The sequence below is a fragment of the Antennarius striatus genome, chromosome 11, assembly GCF_040054535.1.
Source record: "Antennarius striatus isolate MH-2024 chromosome 11, ASM4005453v1, whole genome shotgun sequence".
In the NCBI taxonomy this organism is placed as follows: Eukaryota; Metazoa; Chordata; class Actinopteri; order Lophiiformes; family Antennariidae; genus Antennarius; species Antennarius striatus.
The window spans coordinates 11063419-11080198 of NC_090786.1; the positions used below are offsets into that span (position 1 = coordinate 11063419).

General features: G+C 43.0%; 1 protein-coding gene across 2 annotated transcripts in view; it reads right to left on the bottom strand.

Moving 5' to 3' along the window:
• Positions 1-16780, bottom strand: part of dlg5a (discs, large homolog 5a (Drosophila)) — a 31657-nt gene that overhangs the window by 7358 nt on the left and 7519 nt on the right. The window contains exons 2-22 of one of the 2 annotated variants that reach the window (XM_068326972.1): positions 16489-16557; positions 14820-14994; positions 14170-14313; positions 13054-13237; positions 11619-11878; positions 11025-11337; positions 9653-9883; positions 9134-9318; positions 8920-9045; positions 8301-8433; positions 8031-8158; positions 7762-7937; positions 7570-7673; positions 6050-6142; positions 4410-5444; positions 3802-3922; positions 3565-3709; positions 3130-3230; positions 2895-2984; positions 2241-2409; positions 756-918 (exon numbers count right to left, since the gene is read on the bottom strand). In XM_068326972.1, coding sequence (XP_068183073.1) covers positions 756-918; positions 2241-2409; positions 2895-2984; positions 3130-3230; positions 3565-3709; positions 3802-3922; positions 4410-5444; positions 6050-6142; positions 7570-7673; positions 7762-7937; positions 8031-8158; positions 8301-8433; positions 8920-9045; positions 9134-9318; positions 9653-9883; positions 11025-11337; positions 11619-11878; positions 13054-13237; positions 14170-14313; positions 14820-14994; positions 16489-16557 — 4145 coding nt within the window. Of the gene's footprint in view, positions 1-755; positions 919-2240; positions 2410-2894; positions 2985-3096; positions 3231-3564; positions 3710-3801; positions 3923-4409; positions 5445-6049; positions 6143-7569; positions 7674-7761; positions 7938-8030; positions 8159-8300; positions 8434-8919; positions 9046-9133; positions 9319-9652; positions 9884-11024; positions 11338-11618; positions 11879-13053; positions 13238-14169; positions 14314-14819; positions 14995-16488; positions 16558-16780 lie in introns of both variants that reach the window. The other variant, XM_068326971.1, reaches the window with a different exon arrangement.

Here is a 16780-nt window from a genome sequence, read left to right on the forward strand (position 1 = left end):
TAGATAATTTTTCAAAGTCCTAAAAGAACACGTACTCTGTTCTAAGAGATGAGACAGCCATTATTGTAATATCTCTAGTGTTGTTTATTGTTATGCACTAATTCATATTCATGATGTTTTCAGTTGTTTTATCCACACGCTGCACTTCATACTCAACACATAATCAGATTATACTGAACAGAACTACAGATCAGAGGAGTTGTTTCATATGTTTGAGCTTTAACATTTTATTTTATTTTTTTAAACATTTTTATGATTTATCTTTCACATTAAACATAAATCTCAGTTATTTCGGATCCGATTTACTCTTTTGTGCTTTTGGCTCATAATAAAAATGTGTGTTATATGCGTGTATTGCTTGAGAGCACACCACTTAGATCATGAGTTATTAGTATCATCTATGGCCTTGCCTTATAACTACTGGCTAGTTTTAAATTCGACTAAAAACTGAACATTCTTGAAATGAAAAAACACTGTCTTTCAGCTTCATTCTTGGTAAAGTGCCGCAGTATTTGTCTATGTAGGTTCTCAGTCATCCAGGTCATGGTTATCCAAAAGCTGTTTAAGTCAATCCACTGGACGTTAAAGTTCTTGAAGACGTTTCGTCTCTCATCCAAGAGACTTCTTCAGTTCCAACTGAATTGACTTAAACACCTTTTGGATGACGCAGTATTTCTAGTTCTGCACATTTCTTATCTGGCAATACATTCTTGTTTACGCTGCTTGCAGCATAAACACAAGTAGCTCATCCATACCTCCAGTAATTGGTCTCCATACTCCAACCCTGCCTGGTGAGCGATGCTTCCTCCAGTAACTTTAGAAACAAATATCCCACCATTCTCCCCGCTAACAATGGAGATGCCGAGAGGCTCTGTTCCTTTGTGCACAATGACATTTCGTGGTTCCTCCAAGTACGGCCTGGTAGGAAGACGAACGTGAATAAATGAACAGTATCACAGAAATGTAGAGACAGGATGACAGGTAAACATCTCTCTGGAGTGCCTCTTTATATCTGGTTTAAAAGAAGACACTGGGTGGGTTCAGTGTAATAGGACTCTGTGTGCAATATCATAAAGACACAGGCAGTTGAAGTCTCTTCATGTGAAGGATCTTCATGATGAGCTTGGAGTGTCTTCACAACAAATTTGGTTTGTATATGGCATACAGTTCTATGAAGGCAGAGGAATGGATTGGCAGCCAGAGGCGATGGTACACAGAGTGGTGGTGGGAAAAAAACAAGAACATGACTCAGAAGGCCGTGTAATAATAACCACACCATACATTCTGCACGCTATGGGAACTGGGGATTAAAGCTAACATATAAACATGCATACTGACCATGTCGTCATCACAGGGCAAGGGCACAGCATGCAATAAGCTAAGATTTTGTGAACTTTGACAAATGTAGCTCATCGGGCCTTTTTTTTTGTGTGTTTCCCAAGGCACGAATACTCTGGCATGCAAATAGCTGGCATTTTGAAATCAAATTACACTCCATATTGTGAACATAACAGCAGACATTCATTCTGTTCCTCTTTGCTATGGATCTAACTGCTTTTAAGCATGTGAGAGGTCAACTTGAGGGGAAAGGGTGGGGTCATTCCCTTGATTTTAGCACTGAGGAGAACGAACCTGAGGCTCCTGAGAGAGGAGAACCTCGGCCTTGCAGCCAGAGGAATCCTTAGAAAAGAGCGGTTATGGTAAAGTGATCTGGAAACGGGAGGTTGCAGAGAAGCGGCAGGAAGATAAAGAGGAGAATGTAGGACAAGTATCATACAGAAGCAGCAACACTGAATAAGACTGAGGGGTCTCTGCAGTACAAAACGGGAGACAGACTTGGGAGGACAGGATAGAACTAAATTCAGCATACTAGCTGACCACTGCTTCTTTTAAAAACAGCAAGAGTCTTCCAAAAAACAACTTGAAGATGTCACTGTCAATTCCGATTAGTTATTGCACAGCTGTGATTGGGAAATCACCTGGAATCACTTTTTGAAAGTGCCAAAAAGAATCTCAGAGTAGATGTAGGCCATCTGTACCTCCTACTCATTATCCTTATAAAGAGTGATATAAAGAGCACGGCTAGAAGGCTAACTGCGACTTCTGTAGAGAAATTTTCTCAGCATGCCATCAATCTGATCAACCAGACATATTAATATGACTTCAAATTTGCTCAAGTCATCTCTTAAATACAACATCTCCAGATTGTCAGCTACACGGACAGTCGTTTAGGGTCATACCTGTCTTTCCTGCGCTCCCCAATTGGCACAGGGCTGACTGAGATGCGAGGCAAAGTGGAAATGGAGCCTTGTGATTGGCTGCTGGCAAACGAGGACGTCTCCAGATTGAGTGGCGACTGTGGAGGTGTGATGAGACTGGGACTGCTACACTCTGAGTGAGGGAGGGAGCCTGGATTCAGAAGAAGAGTGAGACAGAAAATGAGGCTGAAATTAAATTAACTTCTCATAGTATGATCCAATATACTGTAATCTGATTTCACCTGTCGGTTCACTGTTCTGTCATAATAGAGCCCTAATGACACCTTCACATCCACACACACCCTGATATTTCACAATGATATGCTGACAAAGACTGAATTTTTCCGGAGATGATTCACACCAGGACCATTTATTTTCTGACCTTAAAGGTTGCACATAAAAACCCTGTGCAGCAATTACGTTTGTTTTATTTAGTTGATAACCAATGACTATGTGACTTTAAAAAAAAGGTTAACAATAGCCAAATCAGGTGTTTTAATTTCCACATCAGAAAAGAAAACTGAACCAACATTCCCTTTTGCTTCTGCTGCTGTTCAGGATAACTCAAGAACCGAGCACAGTCCAAAGTAGCTTACGGGTTTTTATTGTATTATTATACTAATGAGAGAGTCATACCTCTGTCTGACCCCAGCATGGAACGAGGGTAGCGGGGAGTGGAGGGGATCTTGATCCTCTCCGTGCGATATTGGACATTATTTGAAGAACCTGACAGAGGGATGATAAAATACCAGCATGAATGTTACGACAATATCCGCAAAGGTGATATTAAGTCAGTGACATTCATTCGTGTGTTTGCGTGCATGCGTGGCAGACTGACCGAGCCGTGCACTGGAGGGCAGTGAGTTTGTACCGTGTGAAGCTCTGCTGCTACGTGACGATATGGATTCAGAGTAGTCACTTATACGCTTCTGCTGGCTCAGGTCCAGGCTCAAACGACCCTGGTGTTGCGGGCTACAAAAGACAAAAACACACATAATGATGCAAAAAATGCTTGCACAGTTTTTGAACATGCAAGATGCTTCACATTTCACAGTTCATATAAATGGTAGGTCGAACTAAATCCCAACTGCATAAAACTAAGACAGAGCAACAGTAGGAAACTATTTTCATCCAACCCCCAAATTTAATAATGTGGTACCGCCTCAGGGAAATAGGATGATTAAAAATATTAGTCATCATAACAGACCCAGTTAGAGACACTGAACTGACAATTAAAGAGCCCTTAATGTGAACTACGGGGTTTAAACCAGGGCACAGGAAACGCTGAGTGTGAAAAGAAGGAAACCTGGTGTGGGTGTGCTGATGACATATCTGGGACGCGACGGATGGACAGTTGCTGGCATGAACGCGGTGACTACGCACGGTGTACACTGGGTTCCTCATCACCGCCGTCACAGCGGGGCAAGGAGACAGACCTCTATGGGCTGAATCTGAAAAGAGCATGGATGACCCACCGAGGTAAGGGGAGGGTCTATGAATATGGCAAAGGCATATATTATGCAGAAATGAAGTGGAAACTCACTTGGAGGTAGGCTGCCGTTGTAGACTGTGGGGACGAAGCCGACACTGTGCCTGTGAGATCGACTTGGGGAGGAGCGCAGCATGTCCCTGGGCTCCGGAGAGTGTTCATCATTAGAGTAGCTCTGTGATGAATGACAGAAACAAACAGTTACCATTCCGTTCCATTGTATTAGAAAAGTCCACACAGACATGTACCATACTTGAAAAATGACAGAATGAACATCCCACAACAATAAAATTAAACCCTTGTTTTGTTTTGGGGGGGTTTTTGCTGGGGGCCTGGAGAACAAGCAGCCGCGGTTTCCTGAGCCCCGGCATCCCATCAGCTCTGGGGTTGTGTGGCTGAACCAGAGCAGGGGCATCAATCACTATGACACACTAACTAAGAGGAAATCCCAGGGGCGTAACTCTGACAGAGCTGTAAATTCTATTACAAAACGGATGCTTTGGACCACGGGGATGATTTGATATGTTGATCCCTTTTTGAATTCAAACTCAAATGCATCATGTTCTCTATGAGGGAAGCTTCTAATCAATTTGAATCGAAGAATGGGAGGGAATGGACCATATAAACACTAAATCTATCTCTGAACTCTTAAATAGACTCACTTGGAAGGTGGGAAGAGTGATGGTCTGGGGGGTCATCCTACGTCGAAGGGCTGGGGCAGATTTAGGACGTGGCCTCTTCACCTCTGGCTCCTCCCCCCTCGTTCGGCCAATATCCTCATCGCATGACTTCCTTGAAGTCAACACCTTCCCATCCAGGAAATAATGGTTTCCGTTCCTGTCTCTCTCTCGCTCACTCCTCTCTCGACTCTCTCCTGCTGCCATGGAGATGACAGCCTCTCCCTTGCCATCAGAAGTGATCGTGCAGTCGGATGCAGAGCTGCTTTGATGCTTGTGTTTGAACTTAAAGGAGTCGCTGCGAGTGGGTGGGGTTGGGGGGGTTGGGGTAGATGAGGAGGAAAGAGACTCTGTCTTCGAAGGCTGTGGAGAGTGGGATATTGCTGCAGCAGCCACCGCTGCAATCTGATTGGCTGCAATGTACTCCATTTTAGTGGAAGGCGTTTTGAAAGTGTCTGGATCAAAGATCGACTTCCTCTGTTTGGGCGATTTAAAGATGGAAAGTTGAGCCGCTGCTGGGACTGGACTGGTATTATCTGGTGCAACTGACATACCCCCCACCATCATTTTGGGCCACGTTCCCCCGCTGTGCTTCTTCTCCATGTTTGCCTCCATTGTGAGGCAGTCTGGGGCAGAGACAGGGTCAAAGGGCAAGGAGGACGGTGCCTTTGTGTAGGGACAGCACTCTTGAAAAGCACTGGGGCCGTACCGGCCAGTGCCCAAGTCAGTGGTTGGCCGAAGGCCGATGGCGTGGAGGGAACCTGTGGAGAACGGCTTGCTGATGTCACCATACACCTCGTCTGATTCAACCCTGACCTTCCTCCTCTCCCCAGAGATGCTACTTGTGCTGGTGCTTCCGACGTCTGAGCTGAAGATGTCAGTCTGCGTCGAGCTGTTGTATTTGAGGTTGCGGCTATTCCGTGTCTGAATCTCAGACAACTGGACGCGCCCATTGGACTTCTCCGATGACTCACGTAGACTCTCAAAAATGTTCTGACCTGATGTGCTGTGAGGGAAGAACTGTGAGGAGGTCAGATAAAAGAATTAGTCACACAAAACACAGGAACATGATTCAATGAACGTTGAAATAGAGTATGGGTATGGCTAATTATTTTAATGTAATGACCAAAATAAGCAAATAGAAAGAAATGTGTCTTCAGTAAAACCATGTGATCCTTTTAGAGCAGAGATCTTGAGAGAAGATTTTACCTGCAGCCAATCACCACAAGCATTGTTTGATCCAATGGGACGTGGGATTGGCCTACTTCTGACAGCTACAATCCATTGATAGTCTGTAGTGTGATCAAGTCGAAGGAAGTGTACTTGACAGAGCCGGTGCTTGGGTATAATGACGTGCCACTAAATCATCCAGCAATATGGCTATGCTATTGGCCTGTATGCAATTGAATGCTTCCATTCATGCGATGGAAATCTAATGTAGTGCTCTACTGGTGTCCACATCACTGTAGGAACACCTGTAGTGAGCTCTATTGGTCATGCAATAGACGACTGTCCAAGCTGTAAAACAGCTATGCTAGATGTGCAGTAGTACGACAAATGCTTCTGATAAACTTCGACATCAGTAAACTAGAGCTCATGATAAGACTGTGATAAGTGTGACTTACCTTCATAAGAGACAGGCTGACAGAGTCCCTACAGCTCCGCAACAGAGCCTCACACTCCGTCACAGATTTGTTATCCAGAGCAATGCCATTTATCTGGGGAGTAGGGAAAGATTGAAAATTGCAATTGAAAAAAAGACAGGTCCTTAACACTAAAGCAAGGAAAGTCAGTTTCCAATTCACCTGAGGCTTGTGTGTATGCATAGATGGCAGTATTAAATTAAACACACATCTACAAACACATACAGGTAACACCTCTTGAACATAAGAGTGTCTGGGACCAGCGATGTGTCTCACTCTGCTGCGGTGTGGTAAACACAAGAAATCTAGGCCAAAACATTTCAGTCTCAAGAACCCTCACTCTGCAAATATGCTAATTTCCAATCACAGCAGGCCCCACTTGGGATGACGATCATCTTAAACAGGATACTAAATAACACAGTGAGTAATATATTATGGATGAGCTTTATCATGAACTAACTGAAGGATGGAACTAGGAATGGATGGATGGAAACCATTTGATACTTTATGGCTCAGAGGGGAGTTCAATGATGCTCCGAGTTCAGCTGCTGACACGCAGCCCATGCATATTTCATAGCCGATTCAACACTGGAGGGTTTTTTTTATGGCCAACAAATTAACCATTTCATAAGTTATATATAAGAAACTTTATAATCTGACATACTAATTTCATCAAGGTCCACAAGGGCATGATAAATACTATATGCTCCTACGATTAAGATCATCATTTTATAGGTAACTATGAAGGCTGAGCTCCAATCTGAACCATTACTTGCTGGGCTAAATACGTATATCTGCTGCTCCTTAATAGATATCTGAGTGCTCCTGGATTTCAAGCTAATGCACACATAACAGATACTTTTCAAACGATGATACCATGGAGTTACATAGCTATACTTCCGACATTGACTCTTCATTTTATCAGATGTAGATTTAGCTCATCCGTGTGTGAAAAGGTAGCTCCAACTACCGCTCAAAAGATGCGGGTTTTGTGGTGGTTTAATCAGAGCAGGAGAGCCTCCACTATCTTAACCAAATCCTGCCTAATTCTGGTCATCCTGCATGAGAAAGCTTCAACTTCTTTTATGAGCTGTGGTGTGGGAGACACCAAAAAAGTGAGGAAAAATAGTAGGAAGGCACTCCTTTGAGGGTTTACCACAAACTTAAGCCAAATAAGACACGTACTATGTCACAATGGTTAACCTTCAGGGTTCTTGTTAAATAGTCATCCTCCAGATGTAGTCCAGAGGTCAGTGACTCCTATTCCCCTCTGTTCTACCAAGTTTCATGAAAGTCTGTCATTCTCTCCACATTATTTGCCTTGCCCCCCCCTTTAAGGACATTCACTCCAAAATTCTCCAAGTGCCCCACCTAAATGTTTCATATAAATTCATTGAGTCGCTTTTGTGCAATTCTGCTGAGAAACTGACTTGACAAACAAATGCTGCTAATGGAAGTGGAGGTAGAAATAAAAGAGCTCATTCAATCTAACTATGACTCACCGCAATCAGCCTATCTCCAACTGTGAGAGAACCTTCCCTTGCTGCTGGACTGCCCTGCACAACGGCAGCGACACACACCCCGCTCTCCAGACCAATACCACTGTCTGGAAAAAAAAATTTTTTAAATTAGTGTACATAATACTGTAGTAAAAACAGATACATTCATGACAAAGCTTTTTCATGTTCATATACCTTTGTGTCCCACGAGGTTGATGTGAACAGGAGTGACGAACCTTCCTCCAAGAGATTTCCTTCTTCGTACCACCATGTTGATCAATCCACCACCATTGACGACCGCCTTCACCACCTGTTTCCTGTCCTTATTGGTCAGGTCAATGTCATTGATCTTCAACAACCAATCATTCACTCTGAAAACAAAGCCAATGAATGAACAGGAATTTCATAAACTGTTACAGTATTTTTCCATGAAAAGGTTAACTTTTTCAAAAGGCAGCTCATACCTTAACCTTCCATCTGCGATACTTCCTTTGTCCACTCTTGTTACAAATATTCCACAATCGCCTGGTAAATATGGATCATTTACCCCCTCAGCAATATCAAATCCAAGTGCCATCAAATCCATGTCATCCTGTAAAATATACCAATATTAATGTCTGTAAAGAAAATTCATATATTTTCACAAACATGTATGAACTACGTCATCACATTTGCCAGTCTAAAGCTCTGAAGGAACTGGCCACCAAACAATTAGAGCTGAGCGTTGCTCTTACCCTGTCTTTCTCGAACTCCACCACTTCCGTTTCCCACTCCAGTGAGTCTGTGTCGATGGCCGAGTCGTGAGAGCTGTGGGCCATCAGCTGACAGAACCGGGCCTCCTTCTCCAACTGGCTCTCCATTTTCTCCCTTAACAAACGAGGAAATCACACAGTGTCAAAAGTCAGTCACTTTGGGGTGGATGGGCAATTCAGGGGAGTTCCATCTCCACAACTGAAAAAAAATTAGATGTACGGTCTCCCTGGGTATACATCAAAGGGGGTGATAAAATTAAAACCCCACTCCTAATTCGTGCTTTGCAGAGAATAAACAAGCCTCCAGCACTCGGACATAAATTAGCTGCCATGTTTACTTTAGTCAGCAGGGGGCGCTGTATCATACAATATAAACTAATGTGTAGGGAGGTTTAGACTGTGCCCAAAACACTGCTGCTGCTTTTCTCAAAAGTTCTTTTAATCTGGGCGTGATGGCATGCTGCCTGGCAAACAACCAAGCTCCATGATGTCTCCAAAGGCAGAATATCACAGTTTATGCTCAGCCCCACACTGAGAACGACAGATTGTGGAGGCAAAGGCAGCACAACACGTGACGTCAGCCGAGAGGCGGCAGACTCACTTTATTTCTTTGAGCTCTCGTAGTGCGTCATTCTTCTGTTTCCTCATATCGTCTAGATTACGCAGGGCATCTGCCAGATCGCTGACGGCCCGATCCCGTTCCCTCCTCAGGTTGTCACACAGAGTCCTGATGGGGGGAGGTGAGAAGAGTGGAGGTGAGGAAGTAGAATGTCCTTAAGCAAACCAGTCTTAAGCAAACCTATATGCAGACTGACCTTATGCTCTCTCTCTCTGCCACGATTTTGTCCCTCTCCTGAAAGGCCCAGTCCCGTCGACATTTGGCCACTTCAGCCTCCTGTGTGGCCTCCTTCAGTTCCTGGGACATGGCCTCATACTGTTTCCTCAGCATCTCAATCTCCTTATTGGCTCGTTCCATGTCCAGGGTAGCAGTGTCTTGTTTCTAAAAAACAGTGAGTATATGTTCATAGGATTACTGCATTTATTTTTACCAAGAACACTTGCTCCAATATCTTAAGATCATCCTGTTTACAGCATCTGGAATGACGATACTGGCTACTTGTTTGAAAAAAAAAACAAAATGTGGAGAAGGCTCACATGCCTTGTATGTGACCTTCAGAAGGACACTAAGAGTGCTATCTGATAGTGGACAGACGGAAGTGGAACTATAATTTGTCAGTCGACTGAGATTCAGTAATCCACTGACCAACAGCTTACTGGATGCACTAAGCGCTTCATCAGGGCTCTAACTTTTGACCAAATCTATGGTCCGTTACCTGTCTAGCCTGATAATACTCTCGGAGCAACTGATCCCTCTGAATGATGGCCTCGGTCCTCTCCTTGCGGGCCACATCCCTCTCCTCCCGGACCATCTCAATGTCCTTGCAAGCCTGACTCAGCTCCTTTTGGGCCTCAGCCTTGTCTTTCACCTCGTGGCAGTATTTCTCCAGCAGCTCGTTCCTCTCGCAAATCGCCTTGTCGCGGTCCACCAGTGATGAGTTCAGCTCCTGTTGCAGAACAAGAGTTCTCAACATTGTTATTGATACAATGAAAACAAATCTGTGGACTAATACAGATAGATACAATTCTAGCTCACAATATTTTTTTGTGCTGCTCCATTCTTGCAAAAAAAAAAAAAAAGGCTGCACAGCTTAAATACACTGCCCAGCTAAAATAAAGGTCACCGTTTGGGTTTCAATAAGCAAATTGCAGTGGTATGATCAGGGGTTGCTTCGGTTGGTCAAGTCTAGGCTCAGCAATATTATTCAGCAAAAAAATTAAGTCAGCTGAGTATCTGAATGTACTGAATGACCAGGCAATCCCATAAATGGATTTTTTCTCCCAGATGGCACGTTCATATTCCAGCACAACAATGCCAAAATTTATCAGACTCTAATTGTGAAAGAGTGGTCCAGGGAGTGTGAGGAATCATTTTGACACATCAATTGGCCCCCACAGTCCTGAGCTAAACCCCATTCAAAGTCTTTGGGATGTGCTGGAGAAGACCTTGCAGAGTGGTTTGATTCCTATCATCAATACAAGAACTCAGCCAAAAATTAATGCAATTCTGGACAGAAATAAATGCTGTGACGTTGTACGAGGTTGTCGAAACAATGCCGTGGCAAATGCGCAACGCAATCAAAGCTACAGGCAGTCTCACGAAATACTGGAGTGTGTGACTTTGTTTTTGGCCGGGCAGTGAATTTATGTATAGCATCTTGGATAAAACCAGTCTCTGATCCACTGACTGATACATAGACTCGTGGCCTACACCACACACACAAACTTATATTAAATTCTCACAGAAAATAGTTTGCTCAGAACTTCAGCACTGGAAGTCTCCAAAGGGAGCTGTGATTTATGAGACAAGGCAAGAACACATTAGTCCTAAATAGATTAATATTCTAGCCTGTTTTATTTTTAAATTAAATTAAATGCTGTAAATGTATATGCCTGTCTTTATTTATAATCACCAGATTCTGTTGGTGCCAGTGATTTTTTTTTCTGTCAAGTACTTAAAAGCTGAATTTAAGATTTAAAAAAAGGTGTGATACAAAAAAATATTTCCTGCTACTACTAAGATTAAACAAAAACTGAAAATAACATGAAAACTGTGACATTGAGGCAAATCATCCCTAAACCTGGTACCTGTTTGAGTGCCTCCAGCTCTTCACTGGCCACCACTCTCTCTGAGGACGTGTTCTTCAGTCGGGCCTCCGCTGCCTCCAGCTCCGTCTGCAGCTTGTCAAGCTCCTTGATCACCTGGTCGCGCTCGCTCATTATCAGACGGTACTCGTTGAACACAGAGTCCCTCTCTTCCTTATACTTCTCACAGTCCTTGGCCGCCTTTAGCTGCAGGTTCTTGTAGCGCGTCACTTCAGACTGCAGACGCTCCATCTCCCTCTGCAGCTCCTTGTTCTGAGCTGAGGACTTGTTCAGCTCCTGCTGCACTGAATCAAACCTGGGAGGGCAGAGGAAGATCGGGATCATTTCAGTGAACACTTTTATGGGATGCCCATAAAATGATATGTTGGCTGCAGCCTGAGTGTTCAGTCTATCTTATGTGTTTGCACACACGCTGGCCATTCAACTCCTTTTCTTGATGGATCCAAGTTCAAGGAACCAGCACAGGCTTCAAACAATATCAGCTAAAACCAATGAGTTATATTTCCTTGGATATAACTTTGCTCAGTTTAACCAGATGTGTTTTTTCTGTAAGCATACAACCGGTAACGCTCTCACCTCCTCATGGAGGTGGAATACTGCTGCTGGTAGTGCATGGCCGAGTCTCGCTGTTTGAGTAACGCATCCATCTGCTTCTGCAGCCTCCTGTTCTCCTCATCGACCTGCTCCAGGCGACTCAGGTCTGTGTTGTGATTGGCCACCTTCTCACTGTAGCGCTTGCTAAGGGCATCGTACTCCTTCTTTACACCCTCTAACTTGTCCACAGCAGTGTCATACAGTTTATTCAACACCTCTGATGAGCCCCTCTCCCTCATTACCTGCACAGGGTTAACAAGTCACATGAAGCATTATTACACACTGGTGTTCAAAATGTTGATGCAATCAGGTGAAACTGAAGTTAACCTTAGTTGGTGTGCCCCCACCTCAACAACAGATGGCATCAATGTGTGTGCAGGATTTTTTTTTATAGCACAAGCAAATTCTTGTCATCTTAAACAATTGCTTTTTTTTTAATCTAGGAGCAAGTGCATTGGAACAGACAGGACAGACCTTAGAGGGGTCCCTTTGGACTTATCAAGAAGGACTTGAGACCTAATCAAGTGATAAACAGTAACTTATTGTTCCACTACTGCCCAGACTAATGTTTTTTGCTTCTGTTTTCCATCCCAATTTTTAAAAAAAAAGTATTTATAATTGGCCTATTTAGATTCAAGTTATCACATACATAAATACATAGTTTGTGCTGAACATTTCTATTTTTAAAATTGACCATCATAACTGAGTTGGAGTCATCATTCTATGAGTAAAATTATTTTTTATTGCTCCATTACCTTTCTTTTCCATGCAGTTTTGGAATAAAACCAATAAAAATGACAAAAAAGTGCAATTAGGCATGTAAATAAAACATTCTGCAATATGTTACTATTATGCAGCTATTGTCCATCTGGAATTGGTCCTCCAGAATGCATTATTCTTTCCCTGTGAGCCTGGTTCTGGGTACTGCAGGTTCAGCTGATACAAACCCTGCTGACTCCTGTTTTGACCTATTCTACACAGCAAACACTGTTGTTGTAGCTACATGGGTTGGGCCGCTGTGGCCTTTGCCAAAGGTAAAGCCCTTTTCTCCTGCACTTGCCCTTTTCAAAAATGCTCCGTGTGCATTTCCCTCTCCTTGGCTGTCTTGCGCTCTGCTGCAGAATTCCCACGTGTGTTGTTTGCAACAGCACTTCACAGTAGTTCAATACAGCGGGTGCCGCTTAGAACACAGCATTCAGTGCACAGAGGAAAACAAGCAGTAATGTTTGATGCTCAAAAACCTGAGTTCTAAATATAAAGGGGTGAAACCCTCTCAGCACTTTTTAAAAAATGTGCGATGCATCAGCGAAGGAACAAGCAGTCATTTGCATATTGCGTCTAGCTTCTGTTCCATAATCGTAAATCTCTGCAGGCTGTTCATGCCCTAATAACATCTGGGTGTGTGAGTGGACTGTACCTGCTGTTGCTGCAGCCGGAGGTCTGCCAGCTCTTTCTGGTCTTGGCTGTGCAGTCGCTTTAGCTCCTCACAGTTCTGTTTCAAGTGGTTGTGCTCTCTGACAAGTTGGGCATTGTCCCTCCTGAGTGTCTCCATCTCCTCCTTCAGCTGGGTTTGTTCGCCCAAGACACGGCTGTGCAGCATGCTGGACAGAGAAAACACATACTGTATGCAAGTCCCATGGGGAAAAAAAAAAACAAAAAACACAGACGCCTTTCAATAAACTGAGCCTGGAAAGCCCAAGAGGAAAAATCTTAGGTGAATGTGGAACGTATGAAGAGCTACAGGTGTGTGTGAGCGAGTGAGAAAGTCCTTTCCCCTCACTAGCTCGTTCTTGCCAACTGTAGCAACTCACAAGCAAATCCTCCTCATTGAAAATTAAAAAATATTCATTCCATGACTCACATCGTTTGCAGAATTTCATGAGTTCTTCCTTGGTCAGTGTGCCAACTCACTAGTAGGTTTTGTGGAGATCTGACCAGTAGTGACCGGACTGAATCTCTAAACTCAACCAAAACATAACCTTAACAAGTCTCCATGTTACCTATCAACCAAATAAAATGTCCTAATTACCTACTTTTTCATCTTAATTTGATTCTCTTTGGCTTCCATCCACAAATGCATTAGGTTACTTTCTATGCTCCATGTATGTTTGGCCTCTGCTGATGATGCGTGCGGCTGAATCATTCAATCACATTAATGACTATTTCCAGGCTTGTAAATTCATGCATGTTCTGCCAAGTCTCTTAATATGCAAGCCAGCTGTAGCTCCGAGGGATGTTCTTTCAATTACTTAAATTGGAATATCACACTGCCGTTTGTTCCATTTCACAAGACAATGCAATAAAACAGTTTTGTACATTACACCGAGGCAAATGGCAGGTGACAGACTGGTCTCTGTTCATGCTGTTGCACCTGACACACAATTTGCATCCGTTTTGTGTGGAAACGTGAGCACCTATTGTAGGTGCATTGCATTTAGAAAAAACAATAAAAAGGTAAATATTTACAAATAAAAAGTCTTTCAATAGCAATAAGATATGGAAAGCAGAAAGAGTGAAACAGGAGAATGCTTACTGATAAAAGTCAGCTTCTTTTACAGCCTCCTCGCACCTCTTGAGTGTTTTAGTGTGCTGGTTCTGGAGGGACTGGAGGTCTGCCATGGCCCTCATGCACTGGCTTTTCAGACGCTCATAGTCGTGACTGGCTTTGGAATTTGGTCTTGAGGGGAAAAAAGCAAGGAATCAAACGCTCTGCTCAGCAGCCTCTTATGTCACAGCTCAGAAAGGAGGATGGAGAGAGCTGACCTCCTCATTGTGGCTTGATAGTTCATCAGATAAGACCGAATGGACCGAATGTAAAAAACACTTTGAAAAGCATGTAATGACATAAACAGAAGAGCATTCGAGTCATCTTTTGCACAAGAAACATCTGGTAAGTGGAGCTCATTAACTTAATTTAGATTTAATCCAGACAGGAGGAAGTAGATGACGGCATGGCAGTCAGAATAGTACAATATTATGACTCACTGTTGAGAGAGCGAACACTACCGATAATAAACTTTGACCAGTGAGTCATGGCTCTCAGAGGAGTGAAGTCCATAAGGCCGCTGGAGGCATTTTATTTATGAAGAAATCTATAGTCACAGTAAGCACATTAACATCGAAAATAAAAAGTGTTACCAGAGGAGCAACATAGACAACTTCTTGGCAGGACGGGGTGTGTACCTGCAGTCGTCAAAGGTGGTCCCGGGTGATGCCAAGGCAAGACGCTTACGAAGTTCGTCCCGTTCCCTGGTCACCTGGCGGAGCTGGAACAGGATGGTGTCCAGGTTGTCACCGGATGGCCGGTTGTCGTTGATGGCAGGGGGTGAGGAGGACGCCTCCCCGTTGACGGGCGAGCCTGCAGCAGCCACCACATCGACAGAGGATATGAATATCAAAGAAGCAAGCCCCCCCACCCCAGAAATCAATGTCATTATTAAGAATCAGCAAAATACACAGTCCATTAAATTAACATTAAATATTTTTTCACAAATGTTTCACAAATGCGTTATAACTTAAAACCCAAAAGGGGATAATGGGGATTGAATGAAGGGGATGTACATGCCATGGCATGTACCTGTAAGCAGTTCACTCCTGCCCAGCTGTCATGGCATCAACTGCGTGCTATGAAATTACAGTGTAATCTGGTGCTGGATTTGTTTTACACAAATTGCTGTAAAACTGCAGAACAGATCTTGTATTTCTAAGACTACACCAGCTGTAATCCTGTGTATCTGCTCCATCTGCAAATGCAGATGGAGCAGATTTGAATTTGATGAGGTTTGGGATCTCTGGCACTTTTTACTTAGTTTTTTTTTTTGTAACCACACTTAAAGTATAGCTGGATTACATTTAAACATTTGTGTCTGAAAAGCCAGTGAATCACAGGACTTTAAGCAAGAGCCATAGAATAGTTGCTTTCTTTACCCCGGCCTTATGTACGATAACAGGATCCGGTGGTTCCATTCTAGCTGTCATGACTGATTATGTCATTAAATAACAAGGCCTGCTGAGGCTCCATTTTCCATTTCTGCCTCTCTTCGTATCCTTTAGTTGTGTTTCATCTGTCTAAGTTTCTTTGCGTCACCACTTGTAATAAAATAAATGAGGCTCTATTTCAGGAAGGCCTGAAAAACAACTAATACAGCTTATTGTAATTTAATTTGCAGTTTTGTTAGTTTGTAGGGTCTAGTTTGTAGTTTCAATATAAATTATAAATTGTTGATAATATATGTTAATAGGTATACCATATGTGAATATGTATATTTCATATGTTACATATGTTAATATGTATATCATTTATTTATGTATTACATCCCCCCCACACTGCCACGACCGTACAAATTTACCCATTGTAGGACAATAAAGGATTATCTCATTTTATTTGTAATTATTACAAACAGTAAATAATCCCTAGACAAAGAAAAAAAAAACCAGGAAGACAACCTTAACTAAAAAAAGTCATCCTTTTTGTCTGTGTATCCTAGACAGTGAAATTAAGTCGAGGGTTTTTATATAGACAAAGGCACAGGGTCGAAATCTGATGATCTGGTTCATCTTTTGGTCAACAATTGGCCCTTCTGGTGGTTTATGTAAAACAACAGTTTTTTTGTTTGTCAAATCCAGGCAAAGACAAGCACAGCGTCCTTAATAAGATGAATACTGGAGCAGAGGTCTTTCCTCAAAAGTGAGGTTCAAAGGAAAGTCTTCCTGAACTGTCACCCGGCAGGAATCAGGAGTGTGTCTTTATGCAGGCTTTATTTTTCTTCTTATTGTGTGGAGGCGCAGATGGAGCATAGAACCCGTCTAACCTGACATGGAAGATACAGGAGTCCTTTTGGGTGATACGTACCGACACTACTGAGGGAGCTGCTGCTTTCTGAGTCCGACGGCATGGTGGAGAGAACGCTGTATGTGGAACCTGACAGGAGACAGAAGTGAAGAGCAGAGATAGAAAAGTGTTGATACGTTAAATCACCAATTACACAAACTAATTAGCTGCCTGCACAATCAGGAAACGTGTGAATAACACATATTCCCTGCACATTTGTATGATATATTCAGTGTAGTGGATAACAATTTCAAAGCTCTGTCTTACTAGATCTGTATTACGACATCACACCGCCATCATTATTAAACCTCCT